Source organism: Aulonocara sp. 'chitande type north' Nkhata Bay, linkage group LG3, assembly GCF_057382095.1.
Source record: "Aulonocara sp. 'chitande type north' Nkhata Bay isolate Kocher_YH1m ecotype deep benthic linkage group LG3, A_spYH_male_GT1.1, whole genome shotgun sequence".
Lineage (NCBI taxonomy): Eukaryota > Metazoa > Chordata > Actinopteri > Cichliformes > Cichlidae > Aulonocara > Aulonocara sp. 'chitande type north' Nkhata Bay.
Window position 1 is genome coordinate 71463538 of NC_141346.1, and position 26655 is coordinate 71490192.

General features: G+C 41.7%; 2 protein-coding genes across 3 annotated transcripts in view; both read right to left on the minus strand.

Annotated features, from left to right (window-relative positions):
- On the minus strand, window positions 1-26649 carry LOC147336925 (uncharacterized). Its single transcript, XM_086287214.1, has 4 exons — window positions 25715-26649; window positions 8345-8450; window positions 1506-2102; window positions 1-1180 (listed from the first exon to the last, which is right to left on the minus strand). The coding sequence occupies exons 2-4, from the start codon at window positions 8360-8362 to the stop codon at window positions 488-490; spliced, it is 1308 nt and encodes a 435-aa protein (XP_086143340.1). The 5' UTR covers window positions 8363-8450; window positions 25715-26649; the 3' UTR covers window positions 1-487.
- Window positions 1-26655, minus strand: part of LOC147336918 (protein NLRC3-like) — a 1139417-nt gene that overhangs the window by 266372 nt on the left and 846390 nt on the right. The window lies entirely within an intron of this gene.

Sequence of the window (26655 nt, forward strand, 5' to 3'; positions counted from 1 at the left end):
GACGGCTGCTGTGCTACATCCATAAATAATGAATAAATTAGGAGCTAAAGCTGAAAGGACAGTTTATTTGTACCATCTTCACGTGAACACATTCAAGAACATCACAGATGAAGAAACATTAAAAACTTCCACACTACATAAAGCAAGAAAAATAGTTTTTCTTTCAGGTGGTTTCAGAAAAACAGAAACATCAAACATCTCCAAGACTCTCTTTGAAAGAACTAAAAACCTTTGTTCTCATGGTCCAATCATGAGTGAACTCCCCGATGAAGCCTTGTGTGCTAAAACATGTCAGAGTTTTAAAGGTTAAACATGAGTTTCCAAAACGTTTTGCTGGAGAACAATGAACTATTTGACTGAGTTTCAATCATTTACAGACGAGCAAAACCAGGACAGAGAAAAAAGGACAAAACTGACCCAGTAAAACAACAGAAAAGAAGATCCCATGTAGATCTGTATTATGTAGAAGTTCAGCCCAGCAACCAGTTCAGTTCAACACAAGTTTAAATGATTCTATCTGAACTCTGTGGAGCCTGATCTCAAACTTTTTGAGTCTGACACAGAAACCAGAGGATCTTTCTGTGTCTTCAGATTCACTGTGATCCAGTGATGGGAGTGATTTCAGCCCTGAGTGATCGCGCTGATGTTTGCACAGAGCAGACAATGAGGTGAATGTTTGGGCACATTGGTAACAGTGAAACAGTTTATTAGTAACGTGGGATCGTTTGTGTGCAGAGTATGAACTGAGATTCCTGAAGCTCTTGTCACACTGGTCACAGCTGTAGTTTCCTTCCATGTGTGCACGTTCATGAATGTTACGATTACCTGACTGTGAGAAGCTTCTCTCACAGTGTCTGCACTTGTGTGGTTTCTCTCCTGTGTGGACTCGTTTGTGTGATTTAAGCTGACTTTCAGTGGTGAAGGATGACCCACACTGATCACAGAGGTGCTTTTTAACCCCACTGTGAATCAGTTCATGTTGTTTTAAATCTCTTGGTGTGGTGAAGCTTCTCCCACATTCTTTGCAGTATTTCAGTTTGTCTCCAGTGTGTCTACGTTGATGTGTTTTAAGGGCAGCTTGCCAACTGAAAGTTTTTCCACAGAGGTCACAATGAAAGTCTTTCCCACCACCACAGTGATGACAGGGTTGAGAACTGGATCCATCTTTGTCGCTCTGCTTCTAAACAAAGACACAAAGACAGTGTAAGTCAGTCCTTCAACATTTGTATCCTGAACGTCGCCTGAAATAAAGAGCATCTCTGCAGACGTCCAACTACATTTGACTGTTTCAGTTAACACACTCAGTTTACTGGGCTGCAATAACTACAATACTACCACCATAATACTACAGTAATACTAAAATCATAACTGAAAGGAAAATCTGAATAATCACTCAGAGCTGCTTTTCCATGCAGTAGAATTTCTAACATGCTAACACAGTTTAATGAGCAGAGTTGTTCCAAACAGTCAGGCTAAAATGACAAGATAACAATATAAATATATACCTCACAGTAGCTGCACTTGTAGAGTCTCTTTCTGGTGTGGATCTGTTGGTGTTGTCTCAGGTGATGTGGAGATTTAAAAGTCTTCTCACACAGGTCACATTGATAAGGTCTCTCCTCAGTGTGGGTAAACATGTGCTGTTGTAAGTGTGCGTCTGTTGTAAACTCTTTGCCACACTGTTCACAGCAGTACACATCATGTCTGGTGTGAATGCGTAGGTGTGTATTTCGGTACCCTCTCTGGCTGAAAGTTTTTCCACAGATGTCACAGCTGTATGCCTTAATTCCAGAGTGGGTAACTAGATGCCTCTGTAAGTGGCTACTGTGAGTAAAAGCTCTGCCACACTGATCACAGCTGTATACTTTAACTCCACTGTGGATGAGTTGGTGTTTTTTTAGGGAACCCTTCAAGGAAAAAGACTTTCCACACAAGTCACAGCTGAACGGTCTCTCTCCAGTGTGGATGACCTGATGCTGTTTTAGTGAAGCCCTCACAGTAAAACCCTTCCCACACTCGTCACAGGTGTGTTTTTTCTCTCCCTTTCTTCTGTGAGGTTTGTCGGCCTCCTGAGAGCGCTGACTTCTGGCTCCATGTTGGTCCTGCAGTGACAGAGATACAAACAGAGGCAGTGAGTGAAATGCAGTCGTGGAACAAACTCAACCTTCAAACTCCATTAACACTAGTTTTAAACCTGAAGGTGGAGCGTGGCACCAAACACCTTAAAGGTCTCTTATCCCCACCTGCTGGTAGTTCTAACACATTACATCCAACCTGCTGTTAAAGATAATTCATGACTGTTCAAGCACTAAAATCATGCCCATCCCTCCTGATTGTGTACACACACACACACACACACACACACACACATTATTTTATAATTGTGTGGATGCCTTAACAGGCATCCACACAATTACAGCTTTTTCAGATCTTCTACCGTTTTAATCTTATCCCTCTTTGAGTTTTCAGTTGCAAAATTGTGATTTTTCAGAAAATACATGCGTTGCTATGGTTGCTATGCAATTAACTCAGAGGGGACAGTGAAACTGTTTGAATTTTCTCTTCACGTCCAAACAACTTCTTGCTACTCGCTCAATTTCCACTCAAGCCCCACAAATTATACACCAAAACGTAGGTATTTTTGCTGGCTTTCAGAAAATGTCACTATCATTGTTGTGGGACTCATAGATATTTTGCAAATCTCCTCAGAGTAACACAAAGTCAGAAAACTCTCCATATAAACTCAATGGAGAGTTTGTTCAAAATCACCGCTGGATTTCTCTAATGAGAGGCATTTTCAAATTGTCATATCTCCTTAACGAAGCGAAGTTAAGACATGAGGCTTGTCCCCGTATATGTTCAGACACTCCTGACGCTCACAATTCAAGAATTTCTTTCTCACCTATTACCGTTCTGAAATGAGTTGGACTTGTTTGAGGGTAGGAAATTTGTCCCTCGCTCAGATTTCATCAGATTTCAATCTCTGGAAATGAACCACTTTTTTCTCTCGTCATATCTTTTTGATGGATTTCCACAGAGCCCTGAAAATTTCCATGACTGTTCACCAAAGCCTGCTGTTTCTTACGGTGAAAGAATGATTTTGATGCTCCATATAGATTTAGAGTTACCAAAGGTTGTTTGAGCGCAAGTCAAGGCAGTTTTTGCTTCGCCTCTACTCAGTTACAGTGTATTACAAGTCATATATCTTTAAGAATTTATGTTTTATCTCTGAATTATGAAGACCTGAAGATTCCCCCATCTCTTCTGAATAAAACGATGCCTGAATGACCGTTCTAGCCTCTACGGTTAGGAAATTATGGCCATTTGTTCGAGGGGAATCCTGAATGTCAGAAATACACTGAAGAAAACTCACACCTCTCTCTGTGTCTGTGTGTGTAAGGGCTGACTACAGCAGGTGCAGCTAATTTAACTGACCTACATATACCAAGCCCAGACTGTCCACAGCTCCTGTTCCCTTTACTGTCTGTGTATGTGTGTCTGTGTATCAATATTTCTCCTATGTTTAGGTATTACTCCTCAATCATAGTATTTCTGCTAAAGCAAAGTACTTCTACTACATCTAAGTACTTTTGCCGAATCATAGTATTTCTGCTAAATCATAGTATTTCTGCCAATTCATAGTATTTTTGCAAAATCATGGTATTTGTGCAAAATCATGGTTTTGGGGCCAAATATTTCTGTTATTTTATAATATATGTGCTGAATATATGTGCCAAATCATAGTATTTATCCCAAATTATAGTATTTATGCCAAATTACAGTATTTCTGCTAAAACGCAGAAATAGTACCTTTTAGCAGGAATTTCTACCAAAAGATAGTACTTCTGCTAAATCAGAGTATTTCTGCTAAACCAGAGTATTCCTGCCAAATCATAGTATTTATACCCAATCATAGTATTTCTGCTAAATCATAGCATTTGTGCCAAATCATGGTATTTGTGCAAAAACATAGTATGTCTGCAAAACCATAGTATATCTCTTATGTTATAGTATTACTACTAAGGCATAGTATTTCTGCCAAATCATAGTATGTGTGCCAAAACGCAGTATTTGTGGTAAAACATAGTATTTCTGCCATATTGTGGTATTTGTGCAAGAACATTGAACTGTTATGTTATAGTATTACTACTAAGTCATAGTATTTCTGCATTTTTATAGTATTTGTACTAAAACGTAGTATCTCTGCCAAGTCATAGAATTACTGCAATTTCATAGTTTTTTTTAGGAAATCTGTTATGTTATAGTATTACTACTAAGTCATAGAAAAAAATATTATTTAGTATAAATACTAAGTTTTAGCAGAAATGCTATGTTTAAACTTTAAAAAATTCTGCTATTTCTGCTGATGTGTGTTATGACTTTTGACCATTGAAATGAATGGTACACATTATCAATGTGGTCACTGATTTTGCATGATGGGCTGAGCTGTGCTTTACCTCAGTGAGATAAGCATCCGTTCTCAGACTGGGAGGCCTGGGTTCAAATCCAGCTTATGGCAACATTTCTTTCACTTAACAGTTAAACTTTTTTTAAACTCTTTTCAACACAAATTTCATTTTATTCACCCCTTTTCAGCAAAATTTTCAGTTTTTTTAACCCCTTTTCAGCACAAATCCAAACTTTATCAGCTCTTTTTCAGCAAAAACCTCTTTTCAGCAGAATTCTGCTCATTCACCTCTTTTCAGCAGAAATTCTGCTGATGGAACTCTTTTCAGCAGAATTTTCACCCCTTTTTTTTTTGCCCAAATTCTGCTAGCACAATTGTCAATCTCTCCACCTTTTCTTTGTGAGAAAGTGTTTGGCTCAGTGAGCTAAATAGCTGCCCTTTGATCAGGAGGGCCAGGTTCGAATCCTGCTCAGGGCATCTTTTTTTTTTTTTTTTTTTGTTTCAACTTTTTCAGCTTTTTTCAGCAGATATCTTCAGCCGTTAAGGCATCCACACTGCATTTTCGCAGGAAATGCAAATTTTTCTAGTTTAGATTATTTTGTTGTTTCCTATTACATATTTCTATAATTTGTATAGATTTATACAGAATTATTCAGTGATAATAAATCCTATGTTTGTTTATTCTAAAGGAACCCCGTTAGCTTCCACAACAGATGTTGCTCGTCTTCCGTCAAATACTCACATAAAATATTACACAATAAAGTGGATTCAAGATATCCACATAATTTCACTCTTACATCCACAGTGAGGTTTCACAATTGTTCAAATATAAGCAATCAATAATAATAATAATAATAATAATATCAATAACATTGAGGCACATTACACAAATTTCAAAAACAAATCATGTCTTACAATATTTACAACAACTAAAAGCTCTGTAAATCGGCTTTTAAGTGTTCATTGAAGTTTTGAATAATTCTCTAATTTTTTAAGGCAACTTATTCCACTTAAAAGTTGCTCTAAATGTAACAGTTTTACAAAACGTTACTTTTAACTCGAGCATTTACTAAATTGCAGCTTGTTGAAAACTGTGTAATATGATGATGTATTTCATCTGGATACTGCAGCTGAGCAGAATAAATGTGGTGTGTTTAACAGAATTGCTTTCTTTAGAACTACAAGTAAGCCATAGAATATTTTAGCCTGTACAGGAAGCCAAGAAAGGTTATTATGCATTTTATCAATATTAGTATAGTATGAACATCTTCACACTAATCTGGACGCCTTATTCTGGACTAACTGAAGTCTGTTAAGATCTGTCTTATTAGCTGCTGACCAAATGATTGAACAATACTCCAGATGAGACATTACTAGTGCATTAATGACATCTTTCATAATGAAGAAGTGATACACAAAGAGCATTTCATAGCCATAGCTATGCCTTGTCGGCAGAGTTATGTGACATTAGTGATGTTTGTACTTTCAGCGTTAACTTGGTTTTAAAGCCTTTAAAATATACGCCGTTCAATAGTCGACCTTAATCTGACAGAGAATGTGATGATTTTGTGGATAATTAAAGTCAGTCATATATCCACAAACACAACAAGCTGAAAGTCAGTGATGCTGCTCGGTTTGCAGTCCTGAACATCACGGCACAAGCAGGATCCACTGCACTGTTAATGTGAGCTGTGTTATATTGCTGCCTCTGTTCGGTGGTGTCGAGCCAAACGCACTTTAACGTGTGTTTGAACGAGCTGACGGTTCACTCGTTAAGCTGAAAGAAAGATGCTTTAATCACAGCAGTCACACATGTGTCCACTGCACCATCTGGAACTCTTCTTGTTTACACTCGTAATAACACAAACACTAAATCCTGCTTCTCTGCTGCTGTTGTGTAGCAGTGTGTACACCTGAGACTGTCAACTGTCTGTCTGTCCTGCACTCTCTCTCTGTTTCTTTCTCTCTGATTGTGGAATAAAAGTATGAACATGTGTTTATAAGTTACACTTGTGCTTGAATCCTGCAGCTTATCACACATTTGATTTCCATGTGTGACGACTGCAAGTGTCCAGAGTGAGGACAGACTGAGGGACCCACTGCTGCACATCATTTGTGAGGCTTTGCAGCCCTGATGATCCACCAGGAATAACTCAGCAGTGTGTGAGGAAGAGGAGGAGGAAGAGCCAGCAGCAGCTGACAGATTGAGAGAATAGACAGACTGTTCCCTGTTTGTGAAGGACTGCTAGGAAAGTTTAACATAACTGTCTGTGCTGAATCAGTCTTATTAGGTAATGTTCAAATAATGTGATCATCCCAGTGTTTCCAGTGTGGGAGAAAGTACTCAGGGCCTTCAAGTTACACACTATGAAAGGCAGCAACAAGTTTAATGTTCAGAAACCTAAAGTCTGTATCAGCAGCAGAATGGAGCTAAAAATAAATGTTGGTTTCAGTTCTATGAAGCTTTGAGTATTTTGGATCAGTAGCTGCTGTGTTTGTTGCATCACATTGCTGTAACTGTTTATATGCTTTATATATTCTGAGCTAAGTTGATCTATAGTGTTACATCATATTCTATAAGGATGTTATGTGTTTGTAGACTTTCTGCCCAGTTTGACCCATTTAGCAGAAGTCAGCCTGTTTAAGGCTCTGATATCTATTCTGTGTGACTTAAAGCAGTTATGACATGGTCTGATTTTCTCACCCAATAAAGGAATATTTCATATATCAGTCGACTCTTCATTCTATCAGACACAGTTATCACAGCTCCTACATTTGCTTTTTACACATATATGTAAGCACTGAGCCAAATTTTGTACCAACATATTAAAAGAACAATATTTGTCTCTTATATATGATACATCTGTATACACACTGTCACAGATACTTGTCTGTGAGTGAAGTGATTAATATAATAACTATAATATTGGCCATATTATATTTACATTACCACAGTGAGATGACTTTAGTCTCATGAACAACATCAGCTAATTGTTATTTACAGCTAATCTTAAACGACTGTTCAGCACAGAAATGAAGCCCAACAATCATGTTTCACAGTCCTGTGGTCTCAGCCTCAGATACTCATCAAAACACACAGAGCTCATGTAGAAACAAATGAACTAAATATGTTCTCCTTCATTTCTGTCAAACAAAGCTGTATGAAACGTTTCCAGCTGTTAGTATCATGGTTGCTAGGCAACCTGGGCAGCGCGACGGAGGCTAGACGTCCCATTTCACGAGCCTACGAGCCTCGCACTTCGGCCTTAGCGGTCTTTGAGTACGCGGCCCTTGAGGACTTTAAAGCTGCAGAACCTGAATCGGGATACAGCCATGATGATCTCCAGCCTCGTGCTCGCCAACATTCTCACCTGAGTTAAGAAGACGATCACTGAAATGGTCTCAGCAGGTCCTTTGATGACAGCAATGAAATGCAGTGGTAAGGCTTTTTGGGGATTAAGTTCGTTTTCATGGCAAAGAAGGACGATGCAGTTCATCTGATCACTCCTCATAACATTCTGGAGTGCAGGCAAAATGCTATTATAAAAACTTAAGCAGCAACTTCTCCAGGTTCCAATATTTATGCAATTCTCAAACCTTTTGGCCACGACTGTATAACCTCTTCTGAAGTTTAGTGGATATTATACATGGTTATGCTCAGGATGTGTCGGCCAGTTTCCACTGGAAACGCCTTTTGGTTAAACTGTCAGCGAGGAATTTGCATTTGCACTGTTACATTTTTATATAACTTTAATGCACATAAACAACAGCTGCTTGTTTCAGTGAAAATACATTGATGGGTTTTTAATAAAGTTGTGCAGCTGTAAAGTATTTTGTCTGGTGTCAATTATATCGTCAGCTACATCGTTATGGCAAATATTCAAATGTATATGGTGATAAATATCTTTGGTCATATGGTCCTGCTCTGTCTGTCACCTTCTGTGTTGAGCTCATTGTTTCCTCTGTAGTGGCTGAGCTGAGTCCAAGTAGCTGAAAATGTTCCTCTGCTGCTCCGTCAGACTCTCCTCCTCCTGCTGATCAGCTGGGACACAAAACAGATCTTTGTTAGGCTCCACACTGCACTGAAGAGTCAAAGTGTCTCATATGTTCATCTGACAAGTAAAAGAACACATTTTTGTTTCCTGAGGTGGGCAACTTGTTGGAAACAAACACAAAAGGTTTGAGCGCTGATACCTGCCATTGCTGCCATTGAAAGATGCAACGCCAGCAATGTGGATTGGTTTGAGTCTTGACAATCCACATTGCTGGCATCTTTCAATATGTTTGAATGCACCAGTGTAAGTGCAGCCACTCAGACTCAATGTGTTCATAGAAACAGGTGCACATGTGTCACGAGTTCATCCAGCAGTAGCTATGGTACTTGGCCACAGGGGGCAGCAGTGGACTGACCTGCATTCGAGACTGCTCCAGCTGCTCTGTGACAGTCAGTAGATCTGCTACAAATTGCAGATCATATGCAAGTTTTGGAAATGACATTATAAATATTCCTAACTTAGCCACGGCAGCATTGTTGATGTATTACCTATATTGGCTGAAAATGTTCATTTGCAGAGAAAAGACACAGGCAGACTGTGCTTACAGGACAACAACAACAACAATCTTTATTTATACAGCACATTTAAAAACCAACGGCATGCCAAAGAGCTTAACATAAAACAAATTAACACAAGTATAATCAGAGTCATAAAAATAAAAGTGTAGAATTATGTTCACAGGAAAAAGCCACCAATAGAAAAAATATAACTATAGCACATAGCTATAGCACAATATAACTGTGCCATCAACACACAATGGGGATAAGACATACACAGCGCAAATAAAAAGCAACATAGGAAAATTAGTAAAATAAATCACTGCAGACAAGGCCAGCATTTAACCGGTAGAAAACGCAAGATTAAACAAATACGTTTTAAGCCGTGATTTAAAAGATTGAATAGAGTCAGACGCCCGAATGCCAATGGGAAGGTTGTTCCGCAACTCTGGTGCGGCCAGGGCAAACGCTCGATCACCTCTAGACTTCAGCCGAGATCTAGGCTGCACCAACAGTAACTGTGAGGATGATCTTAAAGCCCTAGCAGGAACATATAAGCTTAAGAGTACCTTAAGATAGCTCGGTGCTGTGTTATTAGTGATTTTAAAAGTAAACAGCAGAATTTTAAATTGGATACGGTATTTCACAGGAAACCAGTGCAAATCAGCTAGGACGGGAGTAATGTGGGCAAACTTCTTAGTTTTGGTTAGAATGCGTGCAGCAGCATTTTGGACTGTCTGTAATCTATGGAGGAGGGAGAGTGGAGTCCAAAATAGAGTGAATTGCAGTAATCCAGCCTCGAAGTTACAAAGGCATGGATGAGTTTTTCCAGGTCTTTATGCGGGATATACTGCCTGGCCTTAGAAATAAGGCGGAGTTGGTATAAACTGGATCTAACAACAGCAGACACTTGTCTATCAAGTTTAAATGAGCTGTCAAGTAACACGCCCAAATTCCTAACAGTGTCGGAAAAGGAGTTAGTGAGAAAACCAAAAGCATCACGAAGTTTGGCACGAAGGACGTCACTGCCAAAGACCACAATTTCAGTTTTCTTATCATAAAGGATAAGAGTATTTGCCAGGAGCCATTGTCTGACCTCACACATGCACTCTCGAAAACTATTCAAGGACAAAGCTAGGTCATCATTTAACTCAAAGTAGATCTGAATGTCATCAGCATAATAATGAAAAGCGATGTGATATTTCTCAAAGATAGCGCTTAGTGGAAGCATGTACAATGAGAACAGAGTAGGGCCTAACACAGATCCCTGAGGGAGACCACAACAGACAGGTACAGCGAAGGAAGAGGAAGTGGCCAAGTGAACCGAGGAGAGCCGATTGGACAAGTATGATTTAAACCAATCCAAGGCAACACCCTTGATGCCTACAGTGTGCTCAAGTCTCGCCAATAGGATTTTATGATCAACCATATCGAAAGCCGACGATAAATCCAATAGCACTAGGACCGAGGAGCGTCCATTGTCAGCCATTAGTAGAAGGTCATTGAGAACTCGGAGCAGCGCTGACTCAGTGCTATGATGTGGTTTGAAGGCCGATTGGAATTTATCATTAATGCTATTCTCATCCAGGTAGGCCTGGAGTTGAAGCAACACTATCTTCTCAAGAATTTTGGCCAAGAACGGAAGCTTGGAAATCGGCCTATAGTTCGCATAATCATTATAATCGAGGTTCCTTTTTTTAAGAACAGGCTGAATTATAGCATGTTTAAAGGCTGATGGTACGCAACCAGAGAGCGAAGAAGAGTTCAAAAGGGACAATATACTAGGTCCAATTGCACTAAAACAGTCCTTAACTATACGAGATGGAAGAACATTATATACGAGATTAGTATTGTTCAGTTGTTCAACCAGACGCTTAAGAGTAGGGAGTGAAACGGGTTCAAACTGATAGAAGGAAGAGGAACAGTCAGGGGTAAACGCAGGGCCTGTCATAGCAGATTTAAGAGATGAGACTATCTAAAAAAATAATTTAAAAATTGTTCGCAAAGAACCGTGGAGCACGGCAGCGGCATAGTGGGGCAGGGGTTGACCACAGAGTTAAAAATTTTAAATAAAATTCGAGGATTGTTACCATTGGTAGAGATAATTTTTGAAAGAAAAGCTGCTTTAGCCATTTTGGCAGCAGTTTGAAACTTCAAGCGACTAGTACGTAGGATGTCGTAAGATGCCTGGAGTTTATCTTTCCTCCACCTTCTCTCATCCCGCCGACACGCACGTCGTAGAGCGCGAACAGAGTCACTTAACCAACATTGTGAGTAAGTTCTGGGGCGCTTCATTTTAATAGGTGCCACAGTGTCGAGGATGGAGGAACATGTAGTTAACAGGGTATTGGCAAAATTCTCAACCATATGAGGGGTAAGACAATCTGACGTAATAGATGCAGAATACACAAAAGAAGCAGAGAATTTCACCACAGCATCAGCATTAACAGTACGCACATCACATAATAACGTTACATGTTATTATGTGATGTTACTGAAATCATCATGAATAACAGGAGTGGTGATTCCTGTAACTTTGTGTATATAATTTGGCATTTCTTACTGATGTAGGCCAAAAATAAATACATAAACTGAGCACCTGATGGCTTTGAACTTTTGTTGTCCATCTTCCATTGGTTTGAATTTTGCGCTCCAGTACAAACACAAATCCCCCAACCCGAGGATCAGCACAATTAACCTAACAGACCTACACCTTAGTTCACAGATTCACTTTGTCTAAGGTTGATTTCTGGGATTTCACACAACCCAGGATTCAGATCGTGAATCCATGATGGGCTTGGATTTACATCATTATAAATGAAATGTGCTCTACTTGGAAGCAGCCGGCCCCGCCCCTTTTGACGGGTTGTGTGAGACTTTAAATCATCAAACTGTAAATTATAAATTTAAATTGTTATTGATCCTTTACCCCGAGTCCTAAAGTGTAGATTTATTTTCTTACTCTTCTTATATTTATTGTTTGTTTACTTGCACCGCTGTAACTGCAGCCTCGTCGTCTCGTTTCTCTATATCCTGGACTGTCTGTAGCGGAGATGACAATAAAGTTTACTTTGACTTCAGCAGCGCGCAGGCGCACCGAGGGCTCTCGCGCTCACTTTATAGAATTTAGAAAAAACATCGGTGCAGATTATAAGTCTGTATCATAATATCTGTTTGTTGTTTTTATTTTGTTTTGCGAGTTGGTTATTAGATGCTGCTCCAGCCAGCCAGAGACTCCCCGCCGCCCCGCCCTCTCCTCCCTGTGCCGCCAGCAGCAGGCGCACCTCGCAAACGGAGGGCGCCCTTACTCCCAGCAAATGGCTGATAGAAAACCGATCGGTGCCTACGAATTTCCCAATATGCGCTGGCATGACGTCGGGGAAGCATGGGTACGACCGATTCTTTTATTTATTTTTTTCCAATGCCCGTGATGCCCCCCCCACCACGATGCATTCTATTGGTTTGCACACTTACACACACACCCAGCTGTGGTTTCCTGTTTTGCTGGACTCTGGAGAGCCCCGCCTTTAACGCTCTTCTCTCACAGAGAGCAACAGAAAACTTGGAAAAACTCCAGATTGACTGAACTCAGTTCAAAGTTACCTTGACACCTTTAGATGTGAGACGTAGTGATGGTCCGCTTGAAGCTGACGCTCCGGTGCGTGTGTCAGAAAGATCAACGCGCTGCTTCAGAAGCACCGTGTCGAGGCTTGATTCGTTTGGCCAGAGTCACGTGATCAGTGACGTCTGAAGCTTCGTTTAGAACGTACCTTTTTTTAAATCGAACTTTATTGAAACACAATGAGTATACAACATACAAACAGATGAAGTTTACAAAAGAACAGAACATGAACATACAGAACCAGGAGTAAAAAAATTATGATATGAGTAGGCGAAAAAAATCAACATATTGTAACGTGCAGTGGAGATGAAGCCAGCCGCGGAGGTGTGCAGGTGGATAGCGAATGAGCAACAGCTTCTGACTTTCCAAAAAGTACTCATTTATTTACAATATCAAAAATAAAAGTGCTACCTCTACCACACATTACTAAAGAGCACACTAGTCCGCGTACACACGGGAGCATCCATTACAGGAGGAGTGCGAAGAAGAACAAAAAGGGGGTGACACCAGTCGTGAGACAGGAGGCGCCGCCATGTGGTGATACACTGCATTACAATAGCAACTGTTACATAGTCCCCCCCTGGTGAGAAAAAGGCTGTCCTCAGCCGTACACAGCTGAAAAAGCACACACCACACCTAACAGTACCCTATACATAGAGGTTACAACTAAGATTGGTGCACACACACAGGGCAAAAGACCATTTAAAAATGAAATTGGTGAAAATAAGACGAATATGTACAGTGGAAAATCAGTTTTCTTAGTTTTTTTCACTTTTTTCTTTTGTTCTTTTTTTTCTAAGTAAATGCCAAGAATGAACCTTAACCCACGAAAGAGCCATAAAACTGGATTAAGTAGAGCAAACTGAAACATCTACATATCATGACTCAAAGTAGCAATGCAACAAGACAGCATCAAACAGGTTTAACCAAAACATTTCACTTCAGATCAAGCCTGGTTGTGTGAAAATCATTAGTCCATCTTTTGTTGCTCCAGCCAGACGTAACTCTGGGGCAACGTCTGGGCCTGAGATTGTAATGTCCACCAGCAGCTGGGTGCTGGACAGATCTGGGTGAAACACTCTCTGGAACAGCGCCCACACCAGAAGAAGAGTGAATGTCCGGTAAATCAAAGGGGAATGGCTCAGAGTCAATGTCAGTGTCTGCAGGGGGGCCAGGGTGGGCCTGAGAGTCAGAGTTCAGACCCTCTGCGGTCTCTCTCTCAGCAGGCAATGAAACAGAATGTTCTTTGGAAGTGAGAGAGTCCTAGGTATGGAACGGTTGCATGTTCACAACATGATAAACACCTGCATCCACACCGGAGTCCACCCAAGTGAGCCTGTAATTAACATCACTGAGTCTCTGAGATACACACAATGGTCCCTGAAACAGTGGTGCAAGTTTAGCAGTAAAGTTAGACTGAGAATCTGACCTGGGGTGCGTCTTAACTCTCACAAGGTCACCAACACGAAACGTGGCATGTCGATGTCTCAAGTCATAGTAATGTTTTTGTCTGTCATGGCTATAGTCCAAAGCTGCTTTGGCGTGGTCGTGAGCTTCCTGCAGGGAGGCTCTCAGAGTCTCAGGGTAAGGCACACCCGGTTCATCAACACCTGCTGTAGAAGGCTGAGTGATAAGGTCAAGCGGGGTGTCTAACTTACGACCATAAAGCATCATGGCAGGAGTCATACCTGTACTGTCATGGGGGGCGGTGCGCAGAGCAAAGCAAATCTGAGGGAGAAACTTGTCCCATGATGTGTGCTTATCACCTACATAAGCGCGGATTGCAGTTTTCAGAGTCCGGTTGACGCGTTCAGTAGCATTTGTCTGAGGGTGATATGCCGTAGTGAGTCTGTGCACCGAGCCTAAGGCAGAAACAACATGTTCAAAAAGCTCACTCACAAAAGGAGACCCTCTGTCAGAAATGAGGTAAGTGGGTGTACCATGCCTAGCAAAAATGTCAGTGACGAATTTACCAGCTGCTACCTGAGATGTAGCTTCTTTGACAGCACTGGCTTCAACCCATTTAGTCAAATAGTCAACAAACACGATCAAATAAGCATTACCAGTGGGGGTGCGGGGAAGTGGCCCAACAAAATCCACACCCACATACTCCCAGGGTTTCTGGGGGACAATGGGAACCATAAGACCGGCTGCTTTTTTCTGACTTGGCTTGGTGAGTTGGCACACTGAGCATGAAATCACATAGCGTTTCACATCAGCTGCCATTTTGGGCCAGAAAAACTTAAAACGCAGTCTAGCCAATGTCTTAGAAACACCCAAGTGACCTGCTGTGGGGTGGTCATGGTAATAGTCCAGCAAGGTGCCTCTCATGGAAGTAGGGGCAAACAGTTTCAGCTCTTTCAAAGGGTGCAAAGCACATGTGGACTTGGGTTCTCTGTGATACAAAAGAGAGTCATACACAACATACTGTAACAAGGTGGCATTGTCCGAGCTGTTCAGAGAGTCTGCTTCAATGTCTCTGAGGAGTGGACCTGTGACATGATCGTCTAACTGCAGCGGTCTCAATTGTGAACGGTCAGCCAGAATGACGGGGGGCAGAGTACGAATGTCCAGGCTGCCCATAACAGCATGATCTGGTAAAAGATCAGTCGGCCTGTCACAGGTCAGAGGCAAAGGGTTGAGTGACAGTGCGTCGGGAACTTTGTTCTGTGCACCAGGTTTGTGCACTATTGTGAAATCAAAGTCCTGCAAACGAAGTGACCAGCGGGCGAGTCGGCCCGTTGGGTTTTGACGAGACATGAGCCACCTGAGACTGTTGTGGTCAGTGAAGATAGTAACATGAACACCTTCAACATATGGACGGAAGTGTTCCAGAGCCCATATCACAGCGAGGCACTCCTTCTCTGAAGTGCAGTAGGGGAGTTCAGCTTTGTGAAAGGAGCGACTAGCAAAAGCCACAACGTACTCACGACCCATGTCATCCTTTTGTATCAACACTGCCCCAAGACCAATGTCACATGCATCGGCGTGAATGGAAAAGGGACGGTTGAAGTCTGGAAATGACAGGATCGAGGCTGATGTGACATGATCCTTCAAAGTGTCCATGGCCCTTCGACAGCTGTCGTCCCAGTGGAAAGCATTGTCCTTTCTGGTGATGGCGTGAAGAGGTTCGGCATGGCGGGCATAATTCTGAATGAAGCGTCGATAATAGCCAGTCAAGCCAAGGAACTGACGGACGTGTTTCACTGAGGTTGGGGTATCAAACTCCTTAACCGCCTTTACTTTGTCCGGATCGGGCTTAACACCTGATGATGTGATGCGGTACCTGAGAAAGGTGAATTCATCGAGGCAGAATTGGCACTTTTTGAGCTTCAATGACAAGCCAGCAGCCTGGAGTCTGCCCAGCACCTCCTCAAGATCCACTAAGTGCTGTTCAAAGGTAGGTGAGGCGATAACAATGTCATCCAGGTAGACTGCGCACGTTTTGCAAATGAGGCCAGCAAGCACAGAGTTCATGAGTCTCTGAAAAGTTGCAGGTGCGTTGCAGAGCCCAAAGGGCAGCACCCGAAACTGGAAGAGACCGCAGTGAGAGATGAAGGCAGTTTTAGGCTTCAAGTCCTCTGCTACAGCAACCTGCCAATAGCCTCGCGCTAAGTCCAATGTCGAGACAAACTTTCCTCTTGCCAGAAAGTCCAAAGACTCATCTACACGAGGCAGGGGATAAGAGTCTTTTCGGGTAACTTGATTGAGCCCTCGAAAGTCCACACAAAACCTTGGTTCCGTGGCCGCTCTATTTACAATGACTACAGGAGCTGCCCAAGGGCTTGTGGAAAGTTCAATGATGTTGTCCTTCAACATTTGTTGCACTTGTTCTTCATTCACACGTTTCTTAGCAGGTGACGTGCGATAGGGTGGGAGATTGACAGGTGTTGCATTGCCAGTCTATGGTGTGCTCAGTGAGAGCCGTTCGACCAAGTTGACCATCAAACAAGGAGCTAAACTTGCTGAGCAGATTTAGTAAAGCATCCTTGTTGTTCTCTGAGAGACTTGCTTCAGACAGTTTGGCTGTTAAGTCTGAGCGAACCAAGTCCAAAGACATCAGTGTTCCAGGTGAATGTGAGTAATCATTTTGAAGGTCCTCTTCATTGTCTGCGAGTGGGCAGGGGATGTCCTCAATGTAGACTGTTCTAGTGGGAATGTGAATAGAAACAGAAGCTCTTGCCATAAAATCCATTCCCAGAATGAAAGGAGAGGACAAATCTGGTATTATGGCAAAACGCTGGTAAAAGTTCTTGTTCATGAATCCAATATTGAGCCAAATAACACCAACAGGGATACAGGGAGCATTATTGGCGAGGTTAAGTGCAGGACCATTCCACTCACTTGTGTTTCTAGGGTAAGAGTCATTTACTTGAATGAGATCTGTTCGTACAGCCGAGAGGGAAGCACCTGTGTCGAGGGTAGCATCCACAGATGAAGCATTGAAGTTCACTTTCGTTCTTAGTGGGGTATTCCAGTGGACTTGTGAAAAATTGTCTTCCAAGTGTCCAAGACTGTGTCCACCCTGTAGTGAATCGGGCGTGTGAGGCTCCGTTAGTAACTGGGGGAAGGTTGGCCTCTGTGAAATGTCCTCCCCCCCGCCGTAGTTTCCCGACTGCCTGTATTGTGGCTGGGATGTGGTGCTGCTTAATTCCACCTTTTCATGGCCAGGGTCAGAGGGGCCAGGTGCTGGCAATGGCTGGACTGGGCCATGCCTAGCGGTGTTCGAGGCTCGTTGTGGCAAATGAGGTTGGGTGTTACAGTTTGGGCAGGTGCGTGTAGTGAACCCTGGCTGAGAGCATTTGAAGCAGTAAGGTTCAGGCTTATAGTTGTCTTTGCTACATAAAGCAGGCTGTGGTCTTTGTGGTCCAAGCACTGAGTGAAGCTCATGAGCGCGTAGCAGCAGGTCCATTACAGAAGTGACATTAGCGCCATACAGGGCAACTCTGTATTTTTCGAGAGCATGTTTACTAATTAGGTCAATTCTGTCTTTTTCAGGTGGGGGGCTCTTCAGTTTGTCAAACTCACTCAACATGTGGGCGACAAAGGTTGGGAGCGGCTCGTCCTGAGCCTGAACACGATCCAAAATTCCTCTCAGGATGCGTTCTTGGTTGTCGGAGGGCAGAAAAACTGTCTTAAACAGTTGACAGAATTGAGCCCATGATGTGATGTGGGAGCTCAGTGCCTTGAACCATTTCCAGTAGGGGTGCAACGATACACAAAATTCACGGTTCGGTTCGATACTTTGGTGTCACGGTTCGATATTTTTTCGATACAAAAAAAAATGTTCATGCCTTTTTAATTTGTCATTTATTAAAATTATAAATATATATTTTAACACAAAAGTACAGTTTTTAAATTTAACCCTAACCCTTGTGCGTGTTGTTTTTTAGCTCGTCATATTGCAGCCACAGAAATTCTTTTGTCCATGAAACCATAAAGCTGCACTTTCTTTTTGCCTTATAGTCTGATTTGTCATAACTTCTCCGTTTTGTGGTAAGCTTTTCTTTGGCTGTCACTTCTTCACCCTGACCTGTCTTATTTGGCTCAGCAGAACTAAAATATATATCTGTCTGTGAAGGTTCTCAGTCATCCAGGTCATCGTAGTGAAATATATATCCTGCCGCACTCACATAAGCTCAGCGATTCTCTGCGCGATCAACCTCTCACATGTTTAAGCTGCGGGAGATTTCACTTGTCATGTTTGCATAGTAAGCTAACAATTAATAAGACGATGTCAGAGGAATTGGTGCACAAATTATCATCACTCACAGATCAGTGCTGTCGCTCTCTATACACAGTTCGCGCGATTGCAAAGTGAAAGCAAAAAAACAAGCGCAAATTCAAACACGATTTCAATATGTCACATATTGACAGTGGCTCACCCAATGACATAATTACCCAGCTACATTTCTGAAAGAATGCAAAAGCATTGACATATATTTTTCCTTCCTACAATAGCCCGACAGGCAGGGCAGAGATAGCCCCGGGACGTCGGGCTAGCAATATTGCGAGCCCTGTATCTGATTGAGGAATCACTCATCTTTGGAAAAGAGAGTTTATTACAGAGAAATGTCTCTTTCCAAAATAAAAGCTATACTATCCGCTTCTTCTGGGCTATATTCTCAGCAGCATATTAAACATATCAGGTCTCCATAAGGAGAATCATGTGCTAACAGCTGTCTAAATGACTCGGCTAAAGTTTGTAGCATGCATGCTTGTTGTTTTTGTCTTTGCACTAGGATGATGTCGGTGTAAATGTGCAGTCATATTCGTTGTGTTCCCACTAGTGCTTTCAGGTTAATCTCGTTGAAATAACCTTAACGCCACAACACGGCAAATCTCCGTTAACGAGCTACCCTATACAGAGGGGCTAGACGGCCAACACATTAACGAGCTAACTGCGCTAACACACTAGCTCCCACCCATGTAATTGAGCATTGCATGGCACATCCAACATACTGTTTTACTTTAGTCCATGACTCGCTTACCTTCAGGGTCATACGTCACATGAAAACCAAAATAATTCCAAATGCCAGATCTGAATGAGGGTGGGGAGGTCCACTTCTGTCTTGCTAGCTTGCCCTGCGCTCTTCCTTCTGACCATGCTGTCTGTGTTGAGTGCTCAGTGAATCTGCGTTCGACTACTCCGCCTAGGCTGCACTCTCGAGCCTAGGCGGAGTAGTCAAATGCAGATTCACTGAGCGCTCAACACAGACAGCATCGTCAGAAGGAAAGTTGATAAAATAAATTACAAATTTTGTATTGTTCTTTTTTTTTTCTCCCCTTTGGTTTTCTTTCTTTCTCTCCCCCTCTTTCTTTCATTCTTTCCCCCTGTCCTATCCCACAGTCATGTCTGTCCCGTTTGCAACTGAAAATAAAATAAATTCATAATTATAATAAAGGTCAATCAAATGGACCAATATGATGATCCACTTAAAATAAATCCTCTTGGCATCTTTCTTGGCCTCAAGACAACAATTCTGATGGCTATAGATCCAAACGGGACACACAAAAAAAAAAAAAAAAATTTTTTTTAAATTGTATTGTTCGATACATATGCGTACCGAACCGAAAGCACTGTATCGAACGGTTCAATATCGATACGAATATCGTTGCACCCCTAATTTCCAGGGCTCTTTTGCAAGAAAGTGTGGCAGTTCATTTAGCAATTGCCCATCAGTTAGGTTCAATGAGGCTTTGTATGTGCCAACTGTATTTAACCAGTCCTCAGGTTGCACTTTTCCGTCCCCAGCATACACAGGAGGCTCCAGCTTTGCGTGATGTAAAGCTGCCGCAATCACTCTGGAAGTGCTGCTGACTTCAACTGAGTGAGATGGGAGGAAAGGATTTGTAGGTTGAAATGGGTTGCTGGGCAGGAACGGATTGGTACTGTTGGTGGGTTCAGTTTTGTCCATCACATGAACATGAGGTGTCGATGTGGCCATTGGGAAAACAGGAGACTGTGGGACTGCAGGAGGGGGAGAGTTCCCCGTTGTGAGTTGGTCCCACTGCTTTAGTAAACTCTGCTGTATGTTCAGTGAGTCACGTAAACAATCACTAAGCTTATTCACCTCAGTTCTTAACTCCACCACTTGTTGGCTAAGGCTAGGAGTCACATTTTCAACTATCTGGCACATAGGTAACGAGGTAAGTTCCATGTCTGAGTCAGAGTCGTCTGGGCAGTGTGCCATTGCGATTTCAAAAAAATTAAGCCGCTCCAGGGCACAGCGCAGTTATTGATATAGCAGTAAAAGAGTCAGTTAGGTCAGACTAGAAAGACAAAACTGCAAAAATGCGTTCAAGATTAAATTTAGAAAAACCACATATAAAATTTCGCCCAACAACTGAAATTAGACTGGAGTGATCAGAACCATGTTATTACAATAGCATGTCTGCAACACTAGAGCTCAATGCAGGATTAGTTTTAAGTCGTTTCGTTATACTGAGCCGAAGACCAGCACCAACGGTTGTAGTCGGCCAAGCTATCACTTACATGTGCTACAGTCAGTCTCAGCAGAGGGAAAGGGGAATGAAAAGCCAGCAGAAATGTTCATGTCCAGGCTCTCCACAGAAGAATTAATCCTTAGAAGACGAAACCAACAACAAATAACAAATCCACGGAGTCCATTCGCGTCGCGGAGTCAGCTTCTCTCTTTTTCTTTCTCCCAAGCGGAGCAGCGGCACATCACGGTATCCAGAAATTAGTCGGGTCCAACCTGAGCTGAGGCTGCGGCCATGGCTGGAGAAAACGTCCGAGCGTCCGCAAAACTGGGGGGATTTCCGAGACAGTTCACGTGCTAGAAGAGAAGAATCCTCGGCGGGATGCAAAAATCGTCTGAAGTCCAAGGGGAAAAAGTTCGGGCGCCAGTTGTAACGTGCAGTGGAGATGAAGCCAGCCGCAGTGTGCAGGTGGATAGCGAATGAGCAACAGCTTCTGACTTTCCAAAAAGTACTCATTTATTTACAATATCAAAAATAAAAATGCTACCTCTACCACACATTACTAAAGAGCACACTAGTCCGCGTACACACGGGAGCATCCATTACAGGAGGAGTGCGAAGAAGAACAAAAAGGGGGAGACACCAGTCGTGAGACAGGAGGCGCCGCCATGTGGTGATACACTGCATTACAATAGCAACTGTTACAATATAAATATTGTTCTGAGAGGCTTTTTGTTGGTTGAGTCTGAAATTGATTGTATGTACAATTCATATCCTTATAAAAAGGCAGAAATATGGTGTTTTATTAATAAACTTACATTTGTGGATATAAAATAGCTAAAAGTATTAACAAATATTTTATAAAAAAAAACATTTATCATTCTTCCTGGGGAACTTAAAGAAAAAGAATAAAACATTTTCCATCGTAAAGAAAACTCCCTTAAAATATGGACAATAACAAAACTGCTAAATTCTTCCAGAATCTCTGTGTAGAGGAACCAAAAGAGATGTGCCACAGTTTCTGGATGATCCCCACAGAAAGTTCAATTAGTATTTATGTCTCTTTTAAATGTTACCATATAGTGACTGGCTGGGTCACATTTATGAAGAATTTTATATGAGATTTCCTTCACCTTGTTCACAATTAGATATTTATGGGATCATCCAGACTGTCTTCCAGGTGATATCTGGAACATGTCGTTTCCAGTAAGATATTCTATATATGGGAGAGACATGATATCTTCTTGGAATAAACTACGTATTCTCTTATTGCTGTTACCAAGTTCCTGTGAAAAGCAGATTTTTCCCACTGCTGACTCAGCTGGATCAGGGAGAGTGACTGAGGCAGATATTGAGCTGTCAGTGTTTTTATATAACATTAAAGTCCCTGAGGGTATGGCACCAAGCACCACTGAGAATTCCCCAACACTGTTTGACAAGTTTGACGAGCATCTTGACTTTTGGTCTTTGGATATTAACAGTCCTGGATATGTGACTTCTTGTTTAACAGAAATGTTACAGAGAGCATTTGCAGTGCAGCCTTTAATTGCTAGTAATTCACATTTTTTTAGATTTCGACATAAAGCAGATGCCTCAGAGAAATCACTAATAACACTAAGGGCTGGACGGATTTGATTTGCATTCTTCAAGAAGAGTGTGGTGTCATCAGCTAGCTGGCTGATGATGAGCTCCTTATCAGCTGTGCTGATTCCTTGTATAACAGGTCAAATCTCGGGGTGGAGTCTTAATCATTTTAATTGAGCTATTGCCATTCGTGTACAAGGTTTTGATAGCTTTACAGAAAAATGCCAAATTTTTCCAAAGAGTGGAAAATAAATTGATGTTCAATTGTATCAAAAGCCTTTTAAAAATCCAGGAAGAGAATGAAGCTATAGTCAGATACCAAATCAGAGTAATCAAGTAGATCTAAAACCAGTCTCATGTTCTTAGAAAGGTGTCTGTTTCTCATAAAGCCTGATTGTGTCTCATCGATAATTGTGTCCAAGAACTCTTTCATTCTGTTAGCAAGTACTAAAGCCATAATCTCATAGTCATCATTGAGCAGACAGATGGGTCTCCAATTATCAATAAGAAGTAAGTCTTTGTTTGGCTTTGGAATAAGTGTTATGAGACCCTGAGTAAGAGTAGGAGGGAGGATGTTATTCTCTACACTTCCTATGAAAAGCTGCAGTAAGAACGGAGCCAGGAGATTAGAAAATGATTCATAAAACTCTGCAGTTAAACCATCTGTGCCGGGAGATTTGTTGGCCTTAAGTGCAGAAATAGGATTACAAACGTCCTCCACAGTCAGAGGGCTGTCACAGTGACTTCTATCTTCCACAACAATAGTTTTTAGGTTTTTAATATTATTGAGAAACAGCGTTGAGACATATATATTCTACTTTTCTAAATGATTGACTATTCCAATGGAGAACCTAAATGACACGGACCCGTGTTTGTTATTACATATCTCTATTTTGAATGTGACAAGTCTATCATTGCCTGTTATTCATAGGTATTAACAGAGTTTTTGGCCTTTTTTTCCTCTATAACAGTTAATTGACTCTTTACAGTGGCCTGCTATGGTTAATAATAACATGTTCAGTCATGAGTGAAATCAAAGCTTTTCTTCACTTTAGCATTTAACATTCCCAACAATATAATGTGATACCTTAATTAAAACACAGCTAATAAAACACAATTTTCTTAATGCAAACATCAGTGACTCAACATTAGCAACCAAAGGGTTCAGTCTGCAGCTCACACTCATGTGAAGCTACAGCCTCCCCCTTTAGTCTCTGTCATCCTTCTGCTCCTGCACAAACAAAGCAAGACAAAACCTCCACCCTTCTTCTACAGGCTGGGTGAATTGTTGTGGACATTCACTAATCCTAAAGTCGGCACCGTTTTTGTCTCAGTATCAAGTCAGTTAAACTTTTAGTCGTCAGTCCATCACAGTCCAGTCACATGCATACATCCACACACATTCATACCAGATATTGCTGATAATGGAGTCTCGCGCGCAGCCTATTCGAGCCTCCATCACCAGCAAGATGACGTCATCATTTTAAAGGAAAACAGCTCCTTGTTTTTGGACTGGATTGACTCGCTGCAATCCTTTTAGGCTCAGGACTTCTCATGTGATCAATGTCACATATAAGTGAATTTCTCCCAAGCCCATTATAATCATGGAGAAAAACACTTTGCCACTGTTTCCAGTAAGAATATTTTATAGCGCTTTAAAGTTCAATCTCTCAGGTCTGGATTAAAGAGCTGATTTGTTAAATCGGGAACTCACAAAATACCAAAATATCACCAGCGGTGGATCACACCTCTCAGATGTTCTTATCTCAGTGCACTGTAACAAAAGCACAAACAAACGCAACCAATAAAATACTAATAAAGTAACAAATACTGGGGCCCATTGCAAACATGTCCAAGCATAAAACCATCTTTCTCTCTCTTAGAGAAAGAAAACAATCCAAACCTCACTGATAAAATCAACCTAGTGTCAAGCAAAACCCAAAAATCAACCAAAACTTCACCAGAAAGTTTTCCTCCCTCCCGGGACAATATTGTGCAGGAATACAGGCACCGTAACTCCTTTTGCACTGACAAAAACATGATTTACTTGATTCAATAGTGGACACTGGTTGCACACAAAGGTTTTGCTTTGGCAGAAACTTAAACAACTGAGTTAAATCAACACAACCTTTTCATATTCAGTAAACCTGCATGTTGTGTTCATAAAACACGATTGAAACATGTTCAGATGGAGTAAGTTGAGCTCCTGGAACATTTTAATCCTTCAATTGAAACTGAATGGGTCTACAACAACTACCATCCTCCTATCTCTATCCTGGTTGCAGCAGGGCTGGGAAATAACCCTGAAGTGATAGGTTACCAGGCAGGGTACACCCTGGACAGCTCACCAGTCTATCAGATAGAAACACACAGCCGTTTACATTCATGGATAATTTAGCCCAGGACCTTCTTACTGTGGAGCAACAGCACTAACCAGCATGCCAACAATGGAGGAAATACAGGAAAGCTATGATTTCCTGTATTTGAGGCAGAATTATTTTGTTCTTGCCCTTGACAGGTTAATCCACAATAAATAGCAACAGCATGCATGTGGTGTGCGTGTCGTTGTCTGCCTCTTATAACTCCAGTGATTTTCCTGTAGTTTGAAATCTTATGCGGTGTTGACACAATAATTTGTTGTAAACCAGGAAATTCCCAACTGTGGTAGAAAGCACAGCTTAGCCTTAGCAAATGTTCAAAGAAAAGTCGTCACTTCCTGATTTCTGCTTCACTGATAAATATTGTCACACTGGGGTTTTTGCAAATGATATCAGTGAGCACTGTGTGGCAGCTGGAGTCAGACAACTGAAGCTCCCACAATCAAGACCACAAACAGCTTTCAAAGGAGATTTGAAGCTTTTCTGGCAGCAAGCTTCATGATTTATGGGACTGGAACTGGAACAGAAACTACCTGATCACCAATGGTGAGCTGGCATGGAATTATTTTTATGACATTTTATCAAAGTTATAAATAAGCATGCCCATTAACACATAGTGAGTGAGCATGTTGTCTTCCCACGCAGTGAACAGCGGATGCTAATGTTTCTGTCACTTTTTACAGAGTCAAACTCAAAGTAAGGTCAGTGCTTCCACGCTTTAAACGCTGCACGCTCACACTCTCGCCACACTCGATAGATTATCCATTGTTCATCTGCACACAGCTGCGGTTTTAGTAACGCAGTAACGCAGCGTGCTTACGGGAAAGTAACAGTAATCTAATTACCTTTTTTGCAATAGTAATCCCTCACTTTACTCGTTTCTTGAAAAAAGTAATCGGATTACTGCCCATCTCTGGTCGGAGCTGTGCACTTGTGGGTTCCACCTTGTGTACACGTTTATCTTTGCTGTGTGTACTTGTACCTCTGAGTGGAAGCTGAACTCTTGAGTTCGAGTATCGAAGCATCAGCTGTGACGTTAAAGTCCAAACAGCTCGTTCATTTGACGTGCAAATGAACGAAGGTAACGCCGTTTTCATGTGGATGTGTCACTGAGACACTTTCCACATCCACAGCTCACAAAATGGGAAAACTATAGAAGTATAACAATGAAGAAGTTACTATGTTACGGGTCCCAAGGATGAAGACCTCGATGACAAATATGTTACCTGTAAAAGCAGGTGAAGAGCAGAGTAAGGAAGACACGATGCGTCTCTGCTTTCCTCCAGAACGTGTCTGAGTCTGATTTATTTCACACAAATAAATGCTATAAAACACTAAACATGAGCTTTCAATATACTGTTCAGCTGGTTCCTCATTCACATCAATTACATTTACTTATTTCACAACATCAGTGAAATATACTCTTTTTAACTGGTTCAGTTTCTCAAGTTCACACTTCTTTCCATAACAGCTACATCCTTTTATCATATCAATAAACACATCACATTGTCTTCTGCAGTGTCTTACTGGCTAAACAGTTCTATTCAATAACAGCATTGGTAAATACATTACATTTGTTCCCTCCAGTAATTTACTGGCAAAATCACTATTTAGTGCATCATGAAACACAGCTTGTTGAATCAACCCATGAATGCCTCTGTTAGCTACACAGAGTTGCTCAGAGTGCTTGTGTTACACTAGCTAATCTACTCAGTCACTTTAACAGAACTATTAACATTCACATCTCACAGAACTGATTTGATTGGAGCATTACAACACGTTTGCACAGAGCATAGGAGCGCACTGACTCTGCTTCACGAGCGCTCCACCTAACGAGCGGGCTCGCGGTGCGGTCGCGCGGGACACTCCTCTGGTTTTCTCCCGTGTTTACATATAAATAACTTTGGCGGACCGCCTTAACTCTCCCATTCACATTAACGTGGGTAACCATGGTGACAATAAACAACATTTTCGGTGCGAGCACCGTGTACCGACCTGTAAAAGCAGGTGAAGAGCAGAGTAAGGAAGACACGATGCGTCTCTGCTTTCCTCCAGAACGTGTCTGAGGAAGCAGCGGAAGGTGGGCTCCACTTACTGCTCCCCGAAACCCCGGAGCAAGCACCAAAGTTCCGCCCTCACTGCTTTCTAACATAAAATGAATCCCTGT